Genomic DNA, 22,902 nt, shown 5'->3' on the forward strand with positions numbered 1-22,902 from the left:
TAGGAAAAATAAGCACAGTATGTTTGATTCCAGTACCAGTAGAGTTCAGTGGTTTTAACTAGTTAGGAAGTAAATCCGCTGTGGATATGTTATAGAACAGTTCTTGGCTTCCAGAGATGAGAAACAAAAATATTTTGTGTTATTAAATTGTTTTAATTTGCTGTAGAAGCAGGAACTATAAATATTATTGCTATATGCATTACCATAGCATTTGTGAGTATAAGTCATCGTCCAACACCTACTAGTCAGATGTTGTACAAACACAGAACAAAAAGACAGTCCCTGCCCCAAGGAGCTTACCATGTAACTATAAGATGAGAGACAACACAGATACAGACAGAAAGACAGGGGAGTACAAGTAAACAATAAAAGAATATTGATCAGCATGATAAGTAGCGGTCGCAGCACACCAGGAGCCTAACAATTGTCAAGGTTTTTTGTAGGCATCAGGCAAAAGGATGCATTTGCTTTGTGGATGTTTATGGGAAGCTCCTCCGAAGTGGGAGAGTGAGTTTGGGAGAAAGAATGACAGTGTTATTTGAGAATGTGGCAAGTGGACAGTGGAGCCTGTCATAATAGGCTGACTAGAGGTGAGGTTAACATCTAGATAGCAAATGAGAGTTGATAAGTAGGGTGGAAACAGGCCATGAAGTGCACTAAAAAAGGCAGCTTATGTTTGATGTGAGAGAGAAACGGGGGAGAGTCAGGGAGGGGGGATGTAAAGAGGGAGATGATGTGGTCACAGTGACAGATTAGGAAAACAACTTTGTAGCAGCATTTTGAATGGATATGAACAGGTCAAGACTGGATCTGTCAAGGCCAGAGAGAAGGGTGTTATCCCAGTCAAGATGCAAAATGATGAGAGCCTGGATGAAAGTTTAAGCTGTGTGGATGGATAGGAAAGACCATATCTTAGAGATATTATGCAGAGAGAACTGGCAAGATTTGACATATATGCAAGGACCTAGAGAGAGGTTCTAAGTCAAAGATGAAGAAGGAAAGAAGAAGGGCTCATAATTCTTCCCCAATTGGGATTGGCCACAGAGTTTCCCAAATTCACAATAATCAGCATCTGTCCCTTTCTCCTTGTGGTCCTGAAGGGTCATTTCACAGAAGGGAGGTAGTAGAGTGGGCTTGGAAGGAAAAATCAGGTGCTCTGTTTTAGTGACGTTGACCTTGAGCTGACAGCTAGACAGCCTCAGCCAGATGACAAAGTTAAAGACCAAGATATTAGTTTGGACAGAAGGAGATGGGTCTGGAGCAGAGAGACAGAGATATATTAAGTCATCAACATGGATATGGTAGTTGAATTTGTGTTTGTGGAGGAGAATACCCAGACATAAGGTGCTGAGGGACAAGAGAATGGGACCAAGGACAGAGCCCTGTGGAACCTGCTTAGAAATCTGGAGAGCAGACGAGGAGGGTTCTCTAGTCTTAAGGACGTATTGAGGGAGCAAATAGAGAGGTAGAAGGAGAACCAGGAGTGAACAGAGTCATAGAAGCCAAGGGAGAACAAGACTTCAAGAAGAGCATGCTCAGCTGTGTCAAAGGTGGCTGACAGGCTAAGGAGCATGAGGATGGTTTAGAGCTTTAGCTAGGAACAGGTCATTATACACTTTATGAAAGCTGTTTCAGAGGAGTGCAAGGAGCAAAAACTGGATAGGAGAGAGCGTCAGATGGAACTGGAAGAGGAGAACTCCAGACAGTGATACGACAGAAGTAAAATGCAGCACTTGAACATTGGAGAACATTTGATTTTAATAGTGTAAGATATCACCTTTCACCCTGGAATTTTGATCTCCCTACAGAATAGCACTTACTGTTCTTATTTCCATTATAATCTTGTGTGAAAGAAAAAGATATACAGTTATACTCCATACAATATGGGGTTATTTTAAATTCCATTATCCCTGAAGCACAGCCTGCATTAACAGAGTAAAGATATTTAAATTAAGATTCTTGGTAATTTTTTCTGAATTCCTCAAGTACAGAACCTACCATAACACCTCCCCATTCCTCCTTAAAATATTTAATATCTTTTTTGATGTCCGCAGTAACAAATGTCAGTCTTTGCTGTTTAAACCTGATGTGAACATGTCATGACTAAACCTTCACTTTGCTTGAGAGATAATGTACTCTGTAGAATTACATTTTATTAATTATCATCATTTTTTAAATTTGACTCTAGTACAAAGAAAGAATCTGCCTGCCAGGAATGTATTTTGTTGTAATCTGTGGGTCAGTCAAAAGAAATGCTTCCATAAGCTTAAACCAGTTTGCTGGGTTTGTTTTTTTTTCTCTCTTTTTATTTTATAAGGGATATGTGGAAAACCCAACTTCTCTCATTACCTTGTTTTGCATGGAAGACATTCCAGAGAAATAGGTTTTCCAAACTTAATATTACAATTATCAGACTGGGCCATTGTGGATAATGGGCAATAAGCCAAGAGGTGTATGCAGCAACCTTTGGGTGACAGGATCTGGGCAAGTCAACCTAACACAGCCTGTAGTACTTGACAGCAATGTGCTTTCTCTAAATTTTTAAAAAGCAATTTGTGTTCATCACCTTCACACACACACACACACACACACACACACACACACACACACACACACACACACACACACACACACACATGCTGAATTATTGATTCCAGTTTTTAAATTATTAAGATTTAAAAATCAAATGTTTTTGAGGCATTTTGTGCTGTACAGGCCTAGTTCTCAAATGACTTCAACACTTACCTGTCATGTCGGGTTTTACAAATCTTTAACCAGCCTTTTTAGTGTCTTTTGATTTAATTATACTTTTATGAATAGAATACTTGTTTATACTCTGTTGTATACTGTCTAATGCCAAAGTCTAAAATTGCTTCTTGGTATCATGAAACACCATATTTTTTCATTTAAACCATTGTGATGCTGAACAATTCATAAAGAGTAAGTAGGGATCCAATCAATATATTTAAATGATTTTTAAAAAAAATCATAAATATGTCACATTGTGACACATTTGCATTTTTAAAAAGGGGAAATATAAGGTAATATCAGGAAAATTTCTTAGCAAGGGGATCAGTTAGGCTGTGGTGTCACTCTCAAGGGAAGTGAAGGAAGCCCAAGCCTTTGTAAACACTGGCCACAACACTAGAAAATGTGCTCAGGAAGCCCAGCAGGGACTGATTTTATAATATAAGTAATCTAATATGCTGGATGGTCTAACAGGTCTTTTCTATCTCTACAGCTAACATGATTTCAGTAAAACTTGGCACTTGTATTGGTCCCTTCATCACAGAATCTGAAAGCCCTTTGTAAACATTAAGTGCCAGATTCCTTACCATGAGTAGTACCTCACTTCTCCAGGGAGCCCATTCATTTCAATGGGACTACTGGTGGCATAAGGTATTACTCAGTGTGAGTAAGGATGTTGCCAAATAAGCTTGGTAACACTATGGAAAGTAGGTCATGATAAATAACATTAAAACACTGTACTGCTTATTTCTGATTCTTTTATTAGTTTGTTTTCGTACAGTACAGTAACAAACATGCTCACAAGAAATCTGAGTTTCTCACAGGATAGTGGCAGAGGGGGGATGGAGGGGCAGGGAATTATGCAAATACTGAAGAAGCCGACTAACCAATATTAGTTGCAGAAGTTAAATGCAGCAGCTCTTGCCTACATTGGCAGGGCTAGCTCAGTGGTTTGAGCCCTAGCCTGCTACACCCAGGGTTGTGAGTTCAATCCTTGAAGGGGCCCTTTAGGGATCTGGGGCAAAATCAGTACTTGGTCCTGCTAGAAGACAAGGAGCTAGACTCCATGACCTCTCAGGGTCCCTTCCAACTCTATAAGATAGGTATATCTCCATATATAAAATATAATACATTACAAATATAACTAAGTCAGCAGATTGGGTTACAATATGGCTGTCCCTGACATGGTTAAGATTGAGCTTTTACTACAAACTGCAATTGTGTTGTAACAAGGTCAAGGGACAACCGTGTAGTAACCCAGTCCCTTAACCCCCACGTTGTAACTGGGCCACTGACCTGACAGGATCCATAGTATAGCTGGGGTCACACAATAAAATCTTAATATGCTGCTGTAATTCCAAGAAGGGAAAACTCACTTTAACTGAATGAAGCACTGCCATCAGACTGATTGACCTGAAACCACAGCAAGAAATGCAAGGAGAAGGAATAAAACCAATGTATATAACATCTTCTGTCCCAAAGGATCCTGAAGTGTTTCACAAACTACAGCCACAATTTTAAAAAATGGGTGAATTAGAGCTAGGTGTTTAGCACTTCAAAATCAAGATTACTGATTTAGTGCCTAAATAAGAATTTAGTAGTCTAACTTTAGTAACCTATTTTTGAAAAATGTTGTACTATGTATCTATAGGACTAGGAATCATTTTACCCACCACATCAAAGTGGTCACCTCTGGAGTAAAAGTCAGTAGCAATTTTACAATACACAGCAACATTACTGAAAAGATTAGAAAGTAAGGGTACCATAACCAGCTGAAAATATAGGGGGAATTCAGAAGCTAAAACTCCTATTCTTGTGAAAAGTGTCATAGAACTGATGAAGATTATACATTGTCAAGACCTCATTTTAAAGATGCCACTCTCCGGCTGCACACTGACCCATAACACTATGCTGCAACACTTGTACAGTACTGAGAGATTCAGAGAGAAGAGTATCACCTTCACATGGTGTCTTCAGAGAGAGAAAAAAAGGTATGTTCTTGACTTGGGTTCGCTAAATTGGATTAAAATATTAGTGAAGCCACAACAACTCAGCTTTTAACTCAGGTTAGCAGTGTGAGTTAAAGCCTAGGTTAAACTTGAGCTGCTAACCCAAATTAATAGCCGAGTTGTCATGTCTTCACTTCTATTTTAACCCAGGTTAGCTAATCTGAGTTGAGAACATACCTTTTCTTCTCCCTCCTTCCAAATGAAGATATGCCCTCCATCACTGACATTACCACTTGTAGCATTCTGGGAAGAGAAAATTTCAAAAAATGTTGAGCCTTGACCAACCCAATCCTTGCAATTTATCTTGAAGCTTAACTTTAAACTGATCAAATCACAATCTGAGATGGTATGGCTGCAGGCACACAGGAAAAAGCAAGCACATACATATTAAAATATCCACTCCCAAGTTGATCGAGCCAAATTCAAAACAGTTCTGATAGCATTTTTTTGTTTAAATAAAATTCTGCCTAAAACCTCAAACTAATATTATGGCATCATTGCTTGCTCAAGAAAAGCTGCTTACAGTGGCGAGGCAGGGGAGTTTTACAATGAAACTTCTCTTCTATTCCTATTAATTAGAGGGTCAATTCCTCACCCACAAGAGGGTAACTTGCAATATAATAAAAATAAAGCAACCATCTGTGCTCAAAATCACCCAGAACTCAAGGAAATGTGCTGATTAAATTTTGAAAAGATTTGTAAAGGCTGAGATCACCTGTTCTTTAAAGATTAATTCTGAAGCTGTATTTTATAAAAATGAAATCACCAAATTCTTCTTTCTAAGTGGCTAATAATGGACAAATTATTATAAAGGATTTAGGGCCTAATCCAGGAGAATATAGTTCCCATGGCTACTGACCCAAGGAAGTGCTCAGACAGCCTGGTAGGCTCTGTAGCCACAAGAGATATTTATATATTCAGAGGTTTGCCCTGCCAGCATGAATAGGAATAGAAAGTGGTCTCCATTCCCTTCCGGCCTTCAGGTTTCCCTACAGTCTTTCTTGGGTCCTCAAAATTTATTTACAACTTTGCATTTGATTTAATTTCCATATCCCAGGAATCTGGGGAGGAAAGAATAGAATAGTTAACTATTTTGCTATGTTAATATTGCTGGTTATTAATTTCTTTATTTTGATTTAACATTTTTTAAAATGCCCATACAAAATTTCTTCAGGCCATAGCAATAATTACACTTATAATAACCACTCAGCAGTATTGATACTAATGTACAAGTAAATCAACTCTGCTAGCCAGCAGCCTTAAATAACCAAAGCGAGTACCAATTTACCTCATCCAGCAATCTGCAAGAATGGAAAAACTCCAGAAACACTTCTATACAGAGCTAGGGTATCTGGATTCAGTAGTTAAATACAATATTGGAGTTGTCGGGGCTGGGGCTTATATCAACATTTTTATTAATATTTCTGGGTATTTAGGGCTTTTTACTTCCCTTGGAAATTTTTACATGTCTCATATATGAACTTAATGGAGGATCATGTCCTTTCTCTTCAGCGCACACCTTCTCTTTTCCATGTCTCTGTATATATTGCAATGGACACCAGAGCTTAAGGTCTGGCTCATTTACCTGAGGTTGCCTTAGGCTATGAATCCAATACAAAGAGAAAGAAAGAGCAGATGGCAAGAGGCGTTAACAGCGCTATATACTACAATAGTGTTCAAACTCATATTTGGGGACCAAGAAAGTCTCTGACTTGAGTGGGGTTCATCTGTCTCTTTTGGATATTGCAAAACTATACCTGCAGAGAGATGACCTTTAAAACTAGACTCATAAAGAGACTTCTAAAGAACAAGTTTGGTGCTTTTGCAATGTACCACATGAAAGACATTGAAAAATAAAACTTAAAGGAGGACACCCCTGGAATCCTGCTACAAAGGCTACATACCACTTCCACCGCAAGCTACACAATCTTAACACTGCATTATAGTATCAAAACATTCAGTGTATTTTTAGGAATACATTTTAAAGAATTCCAGCAAGTGCACTTAATGGTCTTTTGTTTGGCAAGTGGTGTTACCCTCCCTTCTTGGTTAAGAAGGCAAATTACCAGACACCCTAAGAACTCAGTAGTCTAGCCAAACCTAGAAAAACCCATTCTTAATACCAATAGCCTCGCCAGCTACCACTCGGTTTCCAACCTCCTTTTTCTTGGCAAAATCCTTAAGAAAGTAGTGGCATCCAAACTCTAACACCACCTATCCTCTGCCAACATGCTGGCTCCTTCATATCCAGGCATCAGATCAAAACATGATACAGGAATGGACCTTCTGGCACTGATGGTCAACCTTCTCCTGGCCTGGAACAGAAATCAAACCTCTGTGCTAATATGCTCTGTGGCTTTTGACACCAGTGACTATATGGTGCCAATGAAACACATTTGAGGTTTAATGGCAGTTGGAGAGCAGCCATTCCTCTCTGAAAAATCTCATAGTGATGAACCTCTCCTCATTACATCGTATAGTCTTGTAGAGTCCCACAAACCTAAATGCTTTCTTCCCTCCTTTTTAACAACTGCGTAATACCCTATGGGGAAATTGTGCAATACTTATCATCAATGTGCAGATGATACCCAGATGTATGCCCGCCCAACCCTCCTCTGCAATCAGAGCAAAGGATTCAAGTGAAGCAAGATATAGCCTTCTATTTTTCAGGGGCAGCTAGTTCATTGACAGGAGCACTCCCTCCCTACAGTCACTTACGTCCACCAATCCATATTGCAGGAGTTTTGGAGGGCCAGGTTTGTTTGTTTTTTTCCCTTCCAAGCCAGATCAACCTTTCCTCTGACTAGGCTGGCCTGACATAGTGCCAGCATCCATGAATTCCTGAGGACTGAACAACTTGGCAGGTCATGGACATTTATTGCTGGATTATGTCCACAAGTTGTAATTGAGATACTTATTCAGTGTAGGATCACCTAAAACCAAAAAGAAATGATATATACAAAAATTATAGCCTCATGTTGACTGGTCACAAACAGTACAGTTAATGCTGAGTTCCCGGTTTTCCTTTTTCAATTTGCTCTTGGCTGAAAATCATCCTTAACTTCACCTCTTTTGCACATAAGTATTCTTTCTTTATATCATTATATACTGTCATGTAATACAATGTAGCCTATGTACAGATATGGATCCAAGCCTTAATTTTAATTCTTAAAAACTATTATTTTACATGATGATGGGGTGATTTTGGTGGGATGAGAGAAGAAGGCAGAAGACAATGTAAAGGGAAGGAAAGGAATAGGTGTCAAGGCCAGGAGAGACCTATGATGGGGGAGATCTTGCGTTTGCAGAAACGTCTCCCTGCCTATTCCCTAGTTATTTCTTAAGTGATTGCAGCTATGGTTCTTAGCCCGCACTATAGTTCTTGTGGGTGAATACCCACTTCGTCACATGCATCCTACGAAGTGGGTATTCACCCATGAAAGCTCATGCTCCAGTATGTCTGTTAGTCTATAAGGTGCCACCGGACTCTTTGTTGCTTTTACAGATCCAGACTAACACGGCTACCCCTCTGATATTTGACACTATAGTTCTTGTAAACTGGGAATGTATAGATTGTCAGTCCTAATTCAGCCTTCTGCCTTTGACCAGGAAGCAAGTCCTCAGCTGTTTTAAACTCACCTTCATAGAGTCATTAGCTTGTAAGAGTAGATAGCTTTCTTTACTTTACCTTTTATAAGGCAGGCACTTTTCCCTCTTAAAATGAGATATCAGGAAGACTAGTTACAACACAATTTTTACAATTGCTACTATGCTAACAGTCTATTATTATTATTTTTGGGGGGTAGAAATGACAGGTCACAACCAGAGATGAAAGCCCCATTATGCAAGGCGCTGCACAATACAATAAAATGAATCTGTGTCCCAAAGAGCTTTCAATCATGATAATCTATACATTAATATTTGATCATACAGATCAGTTTTATTTGAGATAACACCTTTGTTTTTTAACACTGTGTCCATTACATCTATAATCACTTCACAAATGTTTGTTTTTTCTTTGAAAACAAAATTCTTATTTTTCAGCACAGATGAAGAGTCTGTATTAAACCATAGTACACAATAGTATATACAGCCATGTAAGATTGAAAAACAAATTCCACTTTGTGATACATGTTGTGTTTTATGATAAATAATGCCATGATATAAAGAGACCCATACTTTAATGGCTACATAAGCAGGATGAGATAAAGTCAATAATTTGTCTTTAAATCTCTACTTCCTGACTTTTGTATTGATTGATTTCTCAACCTTAATGTCACATTAATTAATTATTATTATTATTATACATACAAAGAAATATATTAAAAATGGCTGAAGAGGATTACAAAAACATTTGGATTCTCTCTGGAGCTTGCACAAATAGATTATTAAAACATAACCTTTATTAGAGACTAGACTAAAAGATTTTTCTAAGGCTCAACAATTTGAGTTTTAGAAAACTCCAACTTTTTTCAAGGAAAATAAAACAAAGGACTTAGAAGAACTTTCCATGCTGTTGGAATTTAAGCTTTTTTGTTGTTGTTTTTGCATTTTTAAAGCACTACGTAATATAATTTGTACTTGTGATGGAGTAGGGGCTGTCTGTGTGGGGAATGGGAGAGCAGGGGAGGACTTTAGGGGATGGACGATACCAGAGCCTGTAATCTGAGCTAGGTAAGGGAGGGGAAAGGTCAACACCTTTGCCGGGAAGGGGAACAAAGGAAGGGAGTGGCAGGAGGGAAGCAGTTTGAGTTTGGGCTTGGGGCTGGATGGGCAGAATTCAGGGTATCCTAGCTAGGATCCAAGAACCCTGAAAGCCCAGAAGGACTCGATGGAGGGGTCCTGACTGTCCCTGCAAGCTCTGTTGTAACCTGTGTTCCTGTTGTCCAATAAACCTTCTGTTTTACTGGCTGGCTAAGAGTCACTGAGGGTCCCAGGAAGAGGGGTGCAGGGCCGGACTCCCCCACACTCCGTGACAGTATTATACATTGTACTTTGTAGTGAAATAAAAAAACAAATCAGATATTTCACAGTCACACATGACGGCCATACTGCAACATGCTACAAGAACAGTTTTAATCAACACCTATTACTAAATCATTTCAGAGTTTCCAGTGTAGGTTGTTGCTCCTCATCTGCATCCAGAAAATATTTATGTACATGCAACATTCCAACACCACCCAGCTAGCTCTTGATCAGATTGATGCTGGGATTCACTCCATTATTAGAAAAAAAAGCAGATGACATTAACCCTAAATTCATTCCAGAGAGACACCTTTGCTAAGGGCCGAAATGAGAGGATACAGTAATGCTTCACTTGGAGGAGTGTCTCTCACTACCAACAAAGAAAAATCCTATGGAGAGGACGACTCAGGTATGACTTGTTTTGTCTTACCCTGTGAATAATTACAGAAAACCAATGTTATTTAAAAACCAAGATTGAAGCTCTGAAGCAGATTTACCAGACTTTGGATGAAATAGACCATTCTCAACCCTGGAATGACTACATCAAAATATTTAGTGTTTGGCCTAAACAACGTGGAAGGCAAAGTCTAGTATTGATTTGCTTTTGATTCCTTTATTTTTAGTGAAATTCTCATGGAGACTATTCACATATAATCACTGGAATCACTTAAAAGAAACCTAACTACTAACAATGGAGCTTTTAAAATTACTGTGAGTTGACAACCTTGTATATAAACTAAGCATATGTATATTTACAATGCGTGCATAAAATAAAATTGCACTAACAAACATTCTTGTAGAATTGGTCACTGACTTTGAAGACAGAGCAATATTTTTATTGCCCTGGCATAGCAATAACTTCAACCTTTAGAGGCTTATCAGAGTACTGTGATTCAGGATATTGCCTCCTATCCTTCAGCCCAGCCCCCACTTATTAACTTTTAAGAAGCAGGAACAGAAAGAAAAATTCCTGTGATTAAATGAATCTTGATGAAACTACAATCAAGGAATTTGCCACTTCAAAAGAGCTAATATAATCACAGTGTGTCCTGATTATATGTACTCAGCAGTGCAAAATAGGTTGCTGACCAATTATGCACTCTTTTAACTATTAACAGTAGTATCTTTGTTCTCAAACAATGTTACATTACACATGTCCTGGAACTTATATTTACCTGGTGGATTCTTGGCAGGATCATTGTGGCTTGGACTTCCTGATTGTCCAGAATCTACAAAGAAATCAAAGAAATGTTTTAATAATTTGTTTTGAAAGTATCTCACAACCCTTATGAGGCTTCTTTAAGAACAAAGTATTAATTTAATTATAAGGTCATTTCCCTGCCTTTCTACAATAAGGCATTTCTGTAAAAAACATACTGTGTGACAGCCAAGTGGTTACGTACACACAGTTTATATAGTATGAGAAAACCAATATTAATGAGAGATCATTGGAGTAATAAACAGAAAAAGGATAAGAACAAGAAGAGAAAGGCTAAATATTATTTTCAGAGGAAATCAAAGAGGGTGGCTGATCAACCAGGATGGCTGATTGATCAAAACTGAAGAAGAATGCCCTCCAGGAAAATATTCAGGGTATAGACATCAACACAGGTCAGGAAGGAATACCCTCTATCCTCCCATATGTACAACCCTGAATAAGTAGCTAGGTGAGTTTGGGTAGCAAGTTTTACATCTTCCTCCGAAACATTTGGTATTGCCAGAGTTGAGACAGAATAATGGACTAGATGGACGACTGGAGTACTCTGGTATGACAATTCCCATTTCCTGCTTCTTTCAAGCACCAGGCATTGGTCACTACTGAAGGCAAATAACTCCATCTGATGGACCAATGGTCTGACTTGATATAATGCAACTCCTGTGTTCTTGTTTTGCCTACAGTGGGCATTGTGAATGGTATAGATGTAGCATGCCAAAAGTGACAAAAACAAACCCCGCATCCTGTTTGTTAGTTATATCCACATTGACATCTACAGAAGAAAAGTAAATGAAGTACATTCTGCTCTAGATGTATGTGCATAAGGCCTGAAGAGAAGAATGCAATCTGATGTATACGTAGCAGATGCTAAATACAAACCTCATTCATAAAAATTATTATAACTATTCTTTGCTACATTCCCACAGCAGCAATGTAAGTTACATCTTCCCTAAACATTTATATGGCTATGATATTTTGTCAAGAGCCCTCATTCCACCACCACAAAGTATCACATACAAAATACAACATCAGAGAAAATTTAAATACAGGAAAGAGAGGAAACTAAAGCAGAGGTACTTTTACTTCATTTTTAATTCAAGATTAAGTCTTTCCACAATCTGTTGCTCTACATATAGATTAAAAATTCCAGCAGTTTCATAATCTGAATTTAAAAAAGACCATTGCCCTACTATGCAGCATTACTCAGTAATAGCACAGGTGTACAAGTGTATGGCATGGGAACATAGAAATTGCCATACCAGAACAGGTTCTGCCCCTCAGAGCGGCCAAAGCAGAAGCCTTCAGAGGAAGGGGTATCCCAATCCAAAAAGAACTTAAATATTCAACAACATATCATGTGGGGGAAATTCTTCCTGACATTGCCAGTAGCAAGTGATCAAGTTTTTATCTGGAAACAGGAGGGCTGATAACTCTTGTCATTTTAAAATATCTAGTGTAATCGCACATGCTATTATTAAACATAAAATTCTGACATATTTATTCCTGGAAGAGGAAGAGGGTCAAAATTCAGCCCAATTTGCCTTCATAGCTGCTGCTGCTGCTGTTGGTACATAGGCTGTCCATCAGCCAGCCCTGCCTATTTAACACAGGGGACACTTCCTCCATAGCTATAGTGGCTGCCTCCATCACCACATCCCCCCACAGTTCCATCACTGGAGATGCTTTAGAACATTTCTATCTTGTTCTGCTTTTCTAAAGGCAGTTACTAGTTTGGCCTTGAGATGGGTTTGTTTCCTCAGTTGCTGCTTCTTCTGCCAAACTATCTGAGGTTGGAGGTCACTTCTTTTCTCTTGTCAGATTATATTAGATGGGCAGAGGCTTTAAAATCTTTTTTCCTCACCCTCACCACAGGTCCTATCTTGGGCAATTTAATATTTTAGCTGGGCAAGATCATTACACTATATTTAAACAACTCTCCCAAACTAAGTCAGATATCTGTGAATGGTAGATTAAAATGTCTAACAAACTAAAGGAAAAACAGACCTCTCTTGTCTCAGTCCCCATCACTTTTCTTTATACCTACAAGAGCTCTTAATGCAGGCTGAGTGATTGATAAATTATCCTTTCCTCTCCCACTATCTAAGGTTTCACTAAAATATGTATAATCTACTATACAAGTTCTGAAGGCATGGTTTGATTTGTCAGAATCTAATATAGATTTATTTAGTTTATATAAGCTGATTCTATAGAAGAAAATATAAGGGAAAAAAACCCATAGAAGTAAAAATACAGACTTAAAGCTGTACCGAGTTCGTTAAACTTCTAGTAGGTAATCTATATCATAAAACTGAACCACTAGAAAATAATGCTACATCATGTAATACAAGAGTTCTGAGGGTTATCAAAAGCTTTTGAAGAAATGGATATATAAAAATGCAATCAGAAATTGCATTAGAATAAAAATTAAATTCCTTGTTACCTACATATGATACAATAGCTTCCCAACTGTACAGAAGCCACACAGGAAACACCACTAACTTTTTGTCATGGAATTTTTTTCTGCATTCTTCCATCACAGAACTAAAGTCCCAAGCACAAAGGACATGAGGGTGACACCCCCCAAAAACTCTGTGAATTCCCACGGTTTGCTTGGAACACAGGACCTCCACTCTCTGGCAGCTTGGGATACCTAGAACTCCCATGGTCATAGCTGCCCCCAGAACCACTCTTAGCTTTCCTGGGAACTCTGCTGGGTGCCATGGAGACAATAAATGCCCCACCCACCCACCACCAGTTTGCCAAAGCCTGATGATCCACTGTCACTGATGTCAAGACCCTTCCAACTCATCTTTCTGTGTGGAATAGATAGACCTGTGCATGGAAGTTCCCCTCCATAGACTAGTCCCAGGGACATAATTGGAGTTCAAGTTATCAGATACCTTTCCATTATCAGATACCTTACCTGTCCACTACATGCATCCGACGAAGTGGGTATTCACCCCTGAAACCTCATGCTCCAATACGTCTGTTAGACTATAAGGTGCCACAGAACTCTTTGCCACTTTTCCATTTTGACTCTACAGCAAGGAATCTTAATACTTCTTTATACCATCCCTTCATTATTATTTTCTCATTGCCAAAAGATCAGGAACTAGTTACAAAAGTTGTATGATGTCACAAAGGGGATCTGAATTTTTTTTCTTCTTCCAAATTGATATTTTTACAGGCCTAACCTATATTCCCAAAGCCTACAGGAAAAAATATTAATGTTCTGGACTGTCTTTAAATTTGTTGGAATTAATGTTTCATTAGTATTTCTAGCTATATTAGGTTATTGGTGGATCAGAAAACATTAAGTTGAAGCTTTGGCTTCTTTCACATCTTGAACTAATGATAAGGAAGAGTATTCGAGAGCAGAAGAACTAGGTGGTTCGCATGATGTTACTAAAGAGAAACCACTGTTTCTTGAATAAACCTATAATGGGATATGATATTGTTCCTTATAAGTAACAAGAAGCACTTTATAACCAATTATACTAATAATTAGTACTGATCAAAGTCCTTTTGTGTATTGTATTCCCGTCTGCAGCTCTTAACGTTTGGAAGATTTTCTGAACTGCCTAAAATATTTTTTAGATGTTGCTTTAAATGTAGTTATTTGCATTATATGCATATACTTTGTGTTTGCATGTCGTTTTTTTGGTAAGATACTATGTAATCATTCTGCAAAATATAAAACAATGATATTTAAACTTAAATCAGCTAAGTTTCAATGTAATGCCAACTTTTTTTTTTTGGGTGCTGAAAGGAGGCATATTATGAAGGACTTGCTTCCACTGTGCAAATAAATGCTAATGGATATAAATGGTTCACTATCTGGCCCTAAGTACAGCATTATTCTAATATACATTCTCTATTTCTGCAAATGTGGTCTATGATTATTTAAATTAAAGCTAGCACAGAGGATTAATGGTTTTACAAAGCAGAGGTTGAAGGGTAAAGTCACTGCAGATATGTAGATAAATGAGGTGTTAATTGGGTCGCAGATGCAGATAAATACACAGTACAGAGGAGGTAGCTGGAAGTTCAGATAGACTTTATACTGGATCCATTTTTCACTTCGAGCCCTACCTGAAAATAACCTTTAAAGTTTCATGCTGTTACCATTCACTAAAATGCACACAGAATGAGATTTCTTTAGTTCTTGCACAGCAATTTGCCTTTAGCCTTACTCTATCAATTCCTGCCAATGTGGCAACCTTCAGGATTTTTAAATTTAATTTTTGATATTAGTTATTTTTTTTAATTCCAAATAATAAAACAAGATTACTATAGAATTTTTCACAACTGCAGATAGATGTGGTTGACCTATTCATTACAATTCATAAAATCATGATTTGGCTTGTTTTTCTGTTAATTGTCTATTGCCAAATCGTGATTTTTATGAATTTATTCATTCATAGTGTTTTGACCAATTGATTCTACTAACATATTTGTGACTATGGGTTCTTGCAAAGAAGTGCAAGTATGTAAGTCTAAGAACACATGAGGCCTCCAGTGCCTTTTATTTTGATTTCAATGAGCTTCGGATCAGGCCCTTATACCTGTGCAAGGTGCTACCCTTCTGATTTGCACAGGTGGGTAAACATGTACAAAGTATAATGGAATCATGCCTCTGATACAGTTTTTAGTTCCTAACTCAATAACTTAACCATTATCAACAGAAATAGTGGCTGAAAAGAGTTACTGAAGCATTGCTTTTCTAAAGGAGAATTGAGGACTTTAGGGAGAGCCATAGAAAGTAAGCAGGCATAGTAAATGTTAAGACTTTTTAAAATCTTTTCTTGTCTCTTCTGTACAAGAGCATTCTATTTGAGTAAGTTCATGGACTCTAGATTTAAAAATAGCAGGGTTTCCTTCACAACTGATGGAGAAAGACATGAGCCAGATTTATTGTCTTCTAGCTTATTTTAGATTCCATTTTGTCTTGTCACATTCTCACCAAATAATTCTGTGCAAGAAAATATATATAATTTTTTTTGGCAAACAACTAGAAGCAAATACACACATTCATGTATAAGTATGCTTATTCAGACAGATAAAAGCTCCTCCATGCAGATTTTATGGATTTGAATTTTCTAACTTTTTCCTTTAGGCTGCTTCTTACTAACTTAACCAGTCTTTTGGGTCTTTTTAAAAGCACCCTGCTTAAAGTTCAGCCTCACAGCACTAGCCCTTGGATTGATTCTCCTGTATAGATGTCTCAAAGCTAATTATAATGGATTCCCATTATTTATTGTCTCAGTACACTTATAGTCCTTCCTGGATTGATTCCTGTGGGTTCCTCAGACCTACATCAAATGTAGCTTCTCCTCTGCTTTTCTCCAGAATTAACTGTTCCATGGGAAATCATTACTGCAATGGCTAAACAACACAATTTATCTCTGGATAGCACAAGTTATCTTTTATAACTGTTCCAGTAGATTTTGTTGCAATCTTAAGATTTCTCAGCCTTCACTATATTCACTATCACTGTTCTGAAGTGCATGCCAGCAGTATGTTTAAATTCTTAAGACTCAGGATTTTTATCCATATAGACTATACCTTACATTCTCTCCATCTGGAAATTTTCTTTCTATAGAAAGCATGAAAAACAAGAGTCAGAGTGTACTGGTATGTTTCCCTCTGGAGCCTCAGCCCTGGAGTGGGAGATCAGTATTCCCACATTCTCAGATTTGCTGGTGAAACCCGATAACTGGAGCACTGCTTATTCTCTCTGGGTTTAGGCAACTCTCTGAAAATGTTTAGAAATTGAACCTAGCTGTGTGGGATCTGCTGGGTCCCACTTTAGGGAGTCAAGAGAAGATTATTCATTCTTCCCTACTGGGGAAGAGAGGAAGAGTCACCAGATGCCATCATCTCCATCTTCCTGAGGGAGTGAAAATGTTGTTAGACACCCATGCAGTAAAAAGAAAGCTGTTCTCCCTCTTAGACCCTTCCTCTGGGAAGGAGGGTGGGGGAGGAGTTATGGTCTCTCTCCCAAACAGCAGCAGGAAGAGTACACATCCAATTAACAGATCTAAGAGAAATTCACCCACTACAGCAGATTGGGTGGGAGACTTGTGACAGTGGAGGCCAGAACAGAAGGAGAAAAGCACCTTGTGTTCTCCCCGACTCCCATCTGTCACAGCAAGCAGTGGGTGAGAGGGAATGCATGGGATGTCAGACAGAGTAGCAACACTTTCCACTTCAACTTCACTGCCTGATGGAATACTTTACCATTACTTCTCCAACTCTACAGTGTAATCTCTCTTTCTTATAGTTCATAGTAAACAAGTACGAGAGCTCATTGATTATTCTCATTCCACCATGTTTCAGAAATGACAGTTATGTCCACATTCCACAATGAACCAATTTGTGCTTTTAAGCTTTTTGCAGTTGATGCACTGTTTTAAATTCTGGTAGGAAAAAAGTTTGGTAGGACAAATTAAAATCAAACAAAAAATCCCACTATATCTTTTCTATATCTTATAACTAAAAGCATCTTCTGTAACATGTTTCCAAAAAAAAAAGAAAAAGAAAATCCTCCTCTGGTTTAAGACTAATCAAGCAAAATTTCAAGGCAATGAGTGAGTGTTGGGGTGAGGAGTGACGTCAAAATTCAGCCAAGATTTGAAACTCTGCAAACACTTATGAACGTGCTTAACTTTATACCCGAGAGTAATCCCATTGCAGTCAAAGTGAATAAAGTTAAGCACATGCATAAATATTTCCAAGGATCAAGACCTTAACTGTTGAATTACCACCTTATATCCCTGACTGATACAATTAACTGTTGTGAATGCTGAAAGAAGATTTCAGAGTAATTAAAAAAGCAACAACAGAGGACAGGAGCTGGCAGCCAAAATAAAGAAGACGTGTAACTTCTGTTGGGACTAAAATTACTCAATGTGTCATGAATGTCTAAAGGATCTATGGCCTTGTCTATGCTAGACAATTGCACCATTACATCTTGCACCACTATTATTTAAGTCGGGTAAGTTGCTATAGTGCAGTACATCCACACTAGCTATCCTGTTTTACGTGCATGCAATATGCCTCCCCTCCATCCAACCCAGTCTCTCTCTCTCTCTCTCTCTCTCACACACACACACACACACACACACACACACACACACAGAGTTGTGAAGAGCAGGAGAAATACTTTGCTATGCTCTCATTATAGCAGATGCCATGATGAAAGGTCAACAGTTTCTACTGTCAGACTGTCTCTGGGCCAAGAGTGTACTATGGTAATCACTGTTTCCTTTGGGCAGAGGTGCTCATTGAGGTATTGTAGGTATATTGATTTTATTCTTTTGATTCATTTCTTGCATTGTTTTTACACTGCATTGTGGGTGCACGTGTGTAAATACATTTGCAAGCAGTGGCTGCTGCGTAAGAGTTCCTTTCCCTCCTCTGTGCTTTTCAGGTGAAGTCCTGTGAAAAAAAAATCATATTATAAAATATAAAAATAAAGTGAAGTTTTCTATTTTATCTTTCTCTCTTGTTCTTTGCTATTCTAGAGTCTGGGGTATATGGTGAGGCACAGGGAATAGACAAATCCGACACCATCCAAGAACCAACTTGACTCTATTCAGGCCTATACATAGCTGGTAGGTGAGTGTCTTGAGAGGTGCAAGAGCCATTACTGTGACTGCACATACTGTAAGAAAGGCTAAAAGTACCAATGCATCCCCAAATGTCACCCTCCAGTGTCACAGTGTCATTGCAGACAGCAAACACTAGTGTAGCTGTTGAACCAGTCTAACTGGTTTTCTCAATGTAGCTGCTACCTTTCAGTGACAGATCTGACAGCTTAGATTTTAATGGTAGGCATGACTGAGGGGAAAGCTTAGGGTCAGAAGAAATGCAGGGGGCGAGAGAGAGAGAGAGAGAGAGAAACAGCAACAAAAAAACAAAAAATACCAAGGAAAACAATATGACCATCTAAAATGAAATAAAGGAAAACAAACATCAATTCCTTCAACAGTTTGCTTTTAAAGACTACTGTTTATCATTCTTTTTCTAATTTTGCTAGACCTTTAACTTCTAACATCTGTGGCATTTCACTTCAAGAAGCTAACTGATAAACTTTGTAGTCTTCTAATTAATTTTCCAGAATCAACTTCTTTTATTGCATAAGTTATCAGTTTTACACCTGATTACTCTAAATCACTGTGCAGCTTAAATTTTAAGAGCATTGTCCTTACTGGTTCACATGATGTAAGAGTTTGGTTATCACTTGTGCACGTTGGGCAACATTTTATTTTCATTCTATTAAATGTTTGCTAAAATAACATCATAAGTCCTGACATTGAAAAATTGTGTAAAGCTTCCCTTGTCTTGCATAAGTATGTAAATGTGTGGGAAAGTTTTTGTTTTCTCACTTTTTATAGGCCACTGTATTCCTTGGAACTGCCTTCACTGCAAATTTGATTACCAGAGTTAATATTGTGAAATGTTGGCTATGATTTTCTTTTTTTATTGGGAACCCCTAGACAATTACCGTATATGTTACTGTTTACACCCAGGACAAAACAGCAGCACCAAAAGCAAGGAGGTTGGCTTGTGTGAATTGGGTGTTGGCAGGAGGGAGTTTAACAGAGAGTACATATCAATATGGGCATCTTCCATTTCACAAGCAGCAAAGAATCCCGTGGCACCTTATAGACTAACAGACATTTTGGAGCATGAGCTTTCGTGGGTGAATACCCACTCCGTCAGATGCATGACCCACGAAAGCTCATGCTCCAAAACGTTTGTTAGTCTATAAGGTGCCACAGGATTCTTTGCTGCTTTTACAGATCCAGACTAACACGGCTACCCCTCCTGATACTTGACTTCCATTTCACAGACAGAGATTGAGACCATCTCTTCCATTGTATCATTTCCTTCTTCTAAAAGGGCCTCATTTTGATACTCTTATTCTACAAGTAACCCTACTGAGTTCATTAGGACTGATCTGAAGTGAGGTACTACTCACTGTAAGTAAGGGTATCAGGATCTGGCTCTAAATGTTTATAGAGAATTTAGTGCTCACGTACACCTTGAGGAATTGAAGTCAGGCATTTACCCACAGCACTTGTGGCAGCAGTTCAGTGTTACCAGCACAACACTGACCTGCCAATGTACCTCAACCATGCCGTGAAAGGACCATGTATCTCTAGGCTACAGAGAGGAGTTCTGTCATCCATTATATCCTGAAATGATCTTAGTATTTGTCAGTCTGTGGGCCTGTCTTCTAGAAATTTGAATATAACCATCAAACTTATTTGTGTACACTGAACAACCACAAAAACAATACAGTCAGTTATTACAGACCACTGGTATATTCAAACCAGTGACCTAGTAAAAATCCATTCAGCCAACTATCTCCCTGCCTCCTTCCCTTTTGCTTACCTATCGTTAGCCCCTACTCCAGGGAGCTGTAATGAGAATTAAGGAGTAGATCCTCTGGGAGACATGCTGAAGTGACTCAGAGAAGGCAGGGTTTTGTTAACATGAACACACCATTTCAGGAGCCAATTGGGTACTTGTAAGGAACTCATGCAGCTTGTGCTGGGCATATTATCTTGTTCCATTATAGTACTATAACTGCTGAGCGATAATGTTAACTTTGAAATGATTCTGACTTTTAGTGTTCGTGGATCTTTAAAAAAGCACTCGAGGCAACCAACAGTGGGGGGGGGGGCCGAAGGAAAAACATCCCCCATCAACACCAATAATGGAGTATGTTATCTCTGTGTTGCTTAGGAAATTTAGAAATTCAAAGGTCATGATTCACTCCCAAATCCACTTCCTGTTTTAGCAGTAGCTCAATCTTCTGCTACAAAGTCACCAAACTGGTCATTGTCAAGATTTTTAACTTTTCTACAGAGCGTTTTACATAGATAAATATAAAGTAGTAATTAAATCAATATTATGTAATTTATTTTTCATTTGTAATTTCAATTAAATTAATAACCGGCTCAGCCCTTGTTTAGTTTTTAAACTTCCCTAATTAAGAAATGGAACACTGGGAGTAAATCCAGCTTTCCTATAGATGAACGAAATTCAAGGAAACTCTTAGTAGAACCAAAAGAGTAATAAGGAAACTTTTCAGCTTTGTGTTCTGTGTACAGATTTATTTTTTAATTTAAATTCCCTTATTTGTTTATGTAAAATAAATCACAATACTTATTTATTCAAAATATTTCTCATACAATTTATAAAGGCCCATATGTTATTCTTTTTGGAAACTGAACGACTTCCTCCTGCTGTTTTACAAGATACATTTTTGCATGGGATACAATCAAACAAAACAAAAGTTAAAATATTTATATTTCTTTCATGGCCTGAAATCAACACTTCCCATAGCTCATAATATTGGCTGATCTCTTTTTCGATGGGTACTTTATGGGAGATTTATGTAGATATCTTGCCACATGTGGATGAATGTGAAATAATAAAGTTTCTTTCCAAAACTTTTTGGATTCAGTAGGAAAAGATGAGATACAAATGCGTAATCTTTCCCATCTGGGAGATATTGTGGATTTCAGCAACACTTTGTAATGTACAATTGTTCTGGGAAACCAAGAAATCTTTTATAGTCCAATATGTAGCGTAAAAGGAAGCACTTGGAAAATATGAGCTAGAATGCTATCACAGTGAAAGGCTTAATCAGAGAATTAGAAATAAAAACTTCGTACAACATACAGATTAATGAGATACTCCATGTTCTCAAATACAACAACAGAAATGTAGAAGAGCCAAAATTGCATACATCCTTCACCTACTAATAAGCTTTTCCATGCAGAGCCATTATATTGTGAAAGACACAAAAAGCGTACTTTATTTTTGTGTGATATGATCAACTAAAGACGTGGGGTGAAACCTGGCCCCACTGAAGTCACTGGAAATTTCCACACTGACTTCTGTGGGGACAGGATTTCACCCACTGAATGGTATTTTTGGCCCTAAGAGCAACAAGTGCTCATGGCATAACATTCTTCCATTACATAACACAATAAAAGACACTATTTTTAGGCTGAGGATAATCATACAACTGTGAAATCAGTTTTCTTCACTAAAAAATAAAACCCAGGGCAGTGAGTCTCAGAGTCTTGATCAGCTGACTCGGCTTGCAGAGCTCAGACTGCAGGGCTAAAAATAGTAGCGTAGATGGTCCAGCTCGGGCTGCTGGAGCCTGGGCTCTGAGACTCTGTGAGGGGGAAGGGTCTCCGAGCTCTGTCGCCTGCCTGAGCTGGAATGTCTGCAGCCTGGGCCCCATGAGCCTGAGTCAATTGACCTGGGCTGGGAGACTTGGCACTGCGGGTGGTTCTTTGCAGTGGAGTCATACACCTAGAGGCTTCTGCAGGCTTTAGCACCAAAGCAAGTACTGTACAAGAGGTCCTGTAAGGAGAGAATTGTATTTCTTTTTAACAGGAAGAAATATATCTTGTTAGATATAATATTAATAACCAGAGTCCCCACCCCGTCATAATATTAAACTTTATAATGGTACTTCACCTGTCTATCGCACTTTCTATCCAGCAATCTCAATGTACTTTACAAACATTAATTTTCAGAGTCGCACCAGCCCCTGCGAGGTAAGTATTATCCCCATCCATGCCGGTCTCCTAAAATAGTAAGTAGAGTATATACTCATTCATAAGCTGAATTTTTTTAGTAAAAAGAGAAGCACCAGAGAAGGGGATCGGCTTATGAACGGGTATAGAGAGGGAGAGGTGGGACACAGCTCCTCCCCCCAACAGAGGGAGCAAGGAGAGGCAGTACAGCCAGCAGAGCCAGAAGGGAAGAGGCGGGGCCAGAGTCTCTCCACATCTGCCCACACTGCTCTCCCCACCAGCCTCCGAAGCAGCTGCAGCTCTGGGGCTGGCAGGCTGCAGCCGTGCCACTCAGCCCCGCCCCCCAGAGCAGGCTCTGACTGCACCGCCCAGCCTGCCAAGGCACGATGCAGCC

General features: G+C 38.6%; 1 protein-coding gene across 5 annotated transcripts in view; it reads right to left on the minus strand.

The window, feature by feature from the left end:
- The window catches only part of NFIB (nuclear factor I B), a 221,627-nt gene that overhangs the window by 78,296 nt on the left and 120,429 nt on the right, over window positions 1-22,902 (minus strand). For all 5 annotated transcript variants that reach the window (XM_030567059.1, XM_030567058.1, XM_030567060.1 and 2 more), the window contains exon 3: window positions 10,898-10,951. In XM_030567059.1, coding sequence (XP_030422919.1) covers window positions 10,898-10,951 — 54 coding nt within the window. The remainder of the gene's footprint in view (window positions 1-10,897; window positions 10,952-22,902) is intronic.

This window comes from Gopherus evgoodei, chromosome 6, assembly GCF_007399415.2.
Source record: "Gopherus evgoodei ecotype Sinaloan lineage chromosome 6, rGopEvg1_v1.p, whole genome shotgun sequence".
NCBI classification, from domain to species: domain Eukaryota; kingdom Metazoa; phylum Chordata; order Testudines; family Testudinidae; genus Gopherus; species Gopherus evgoodei.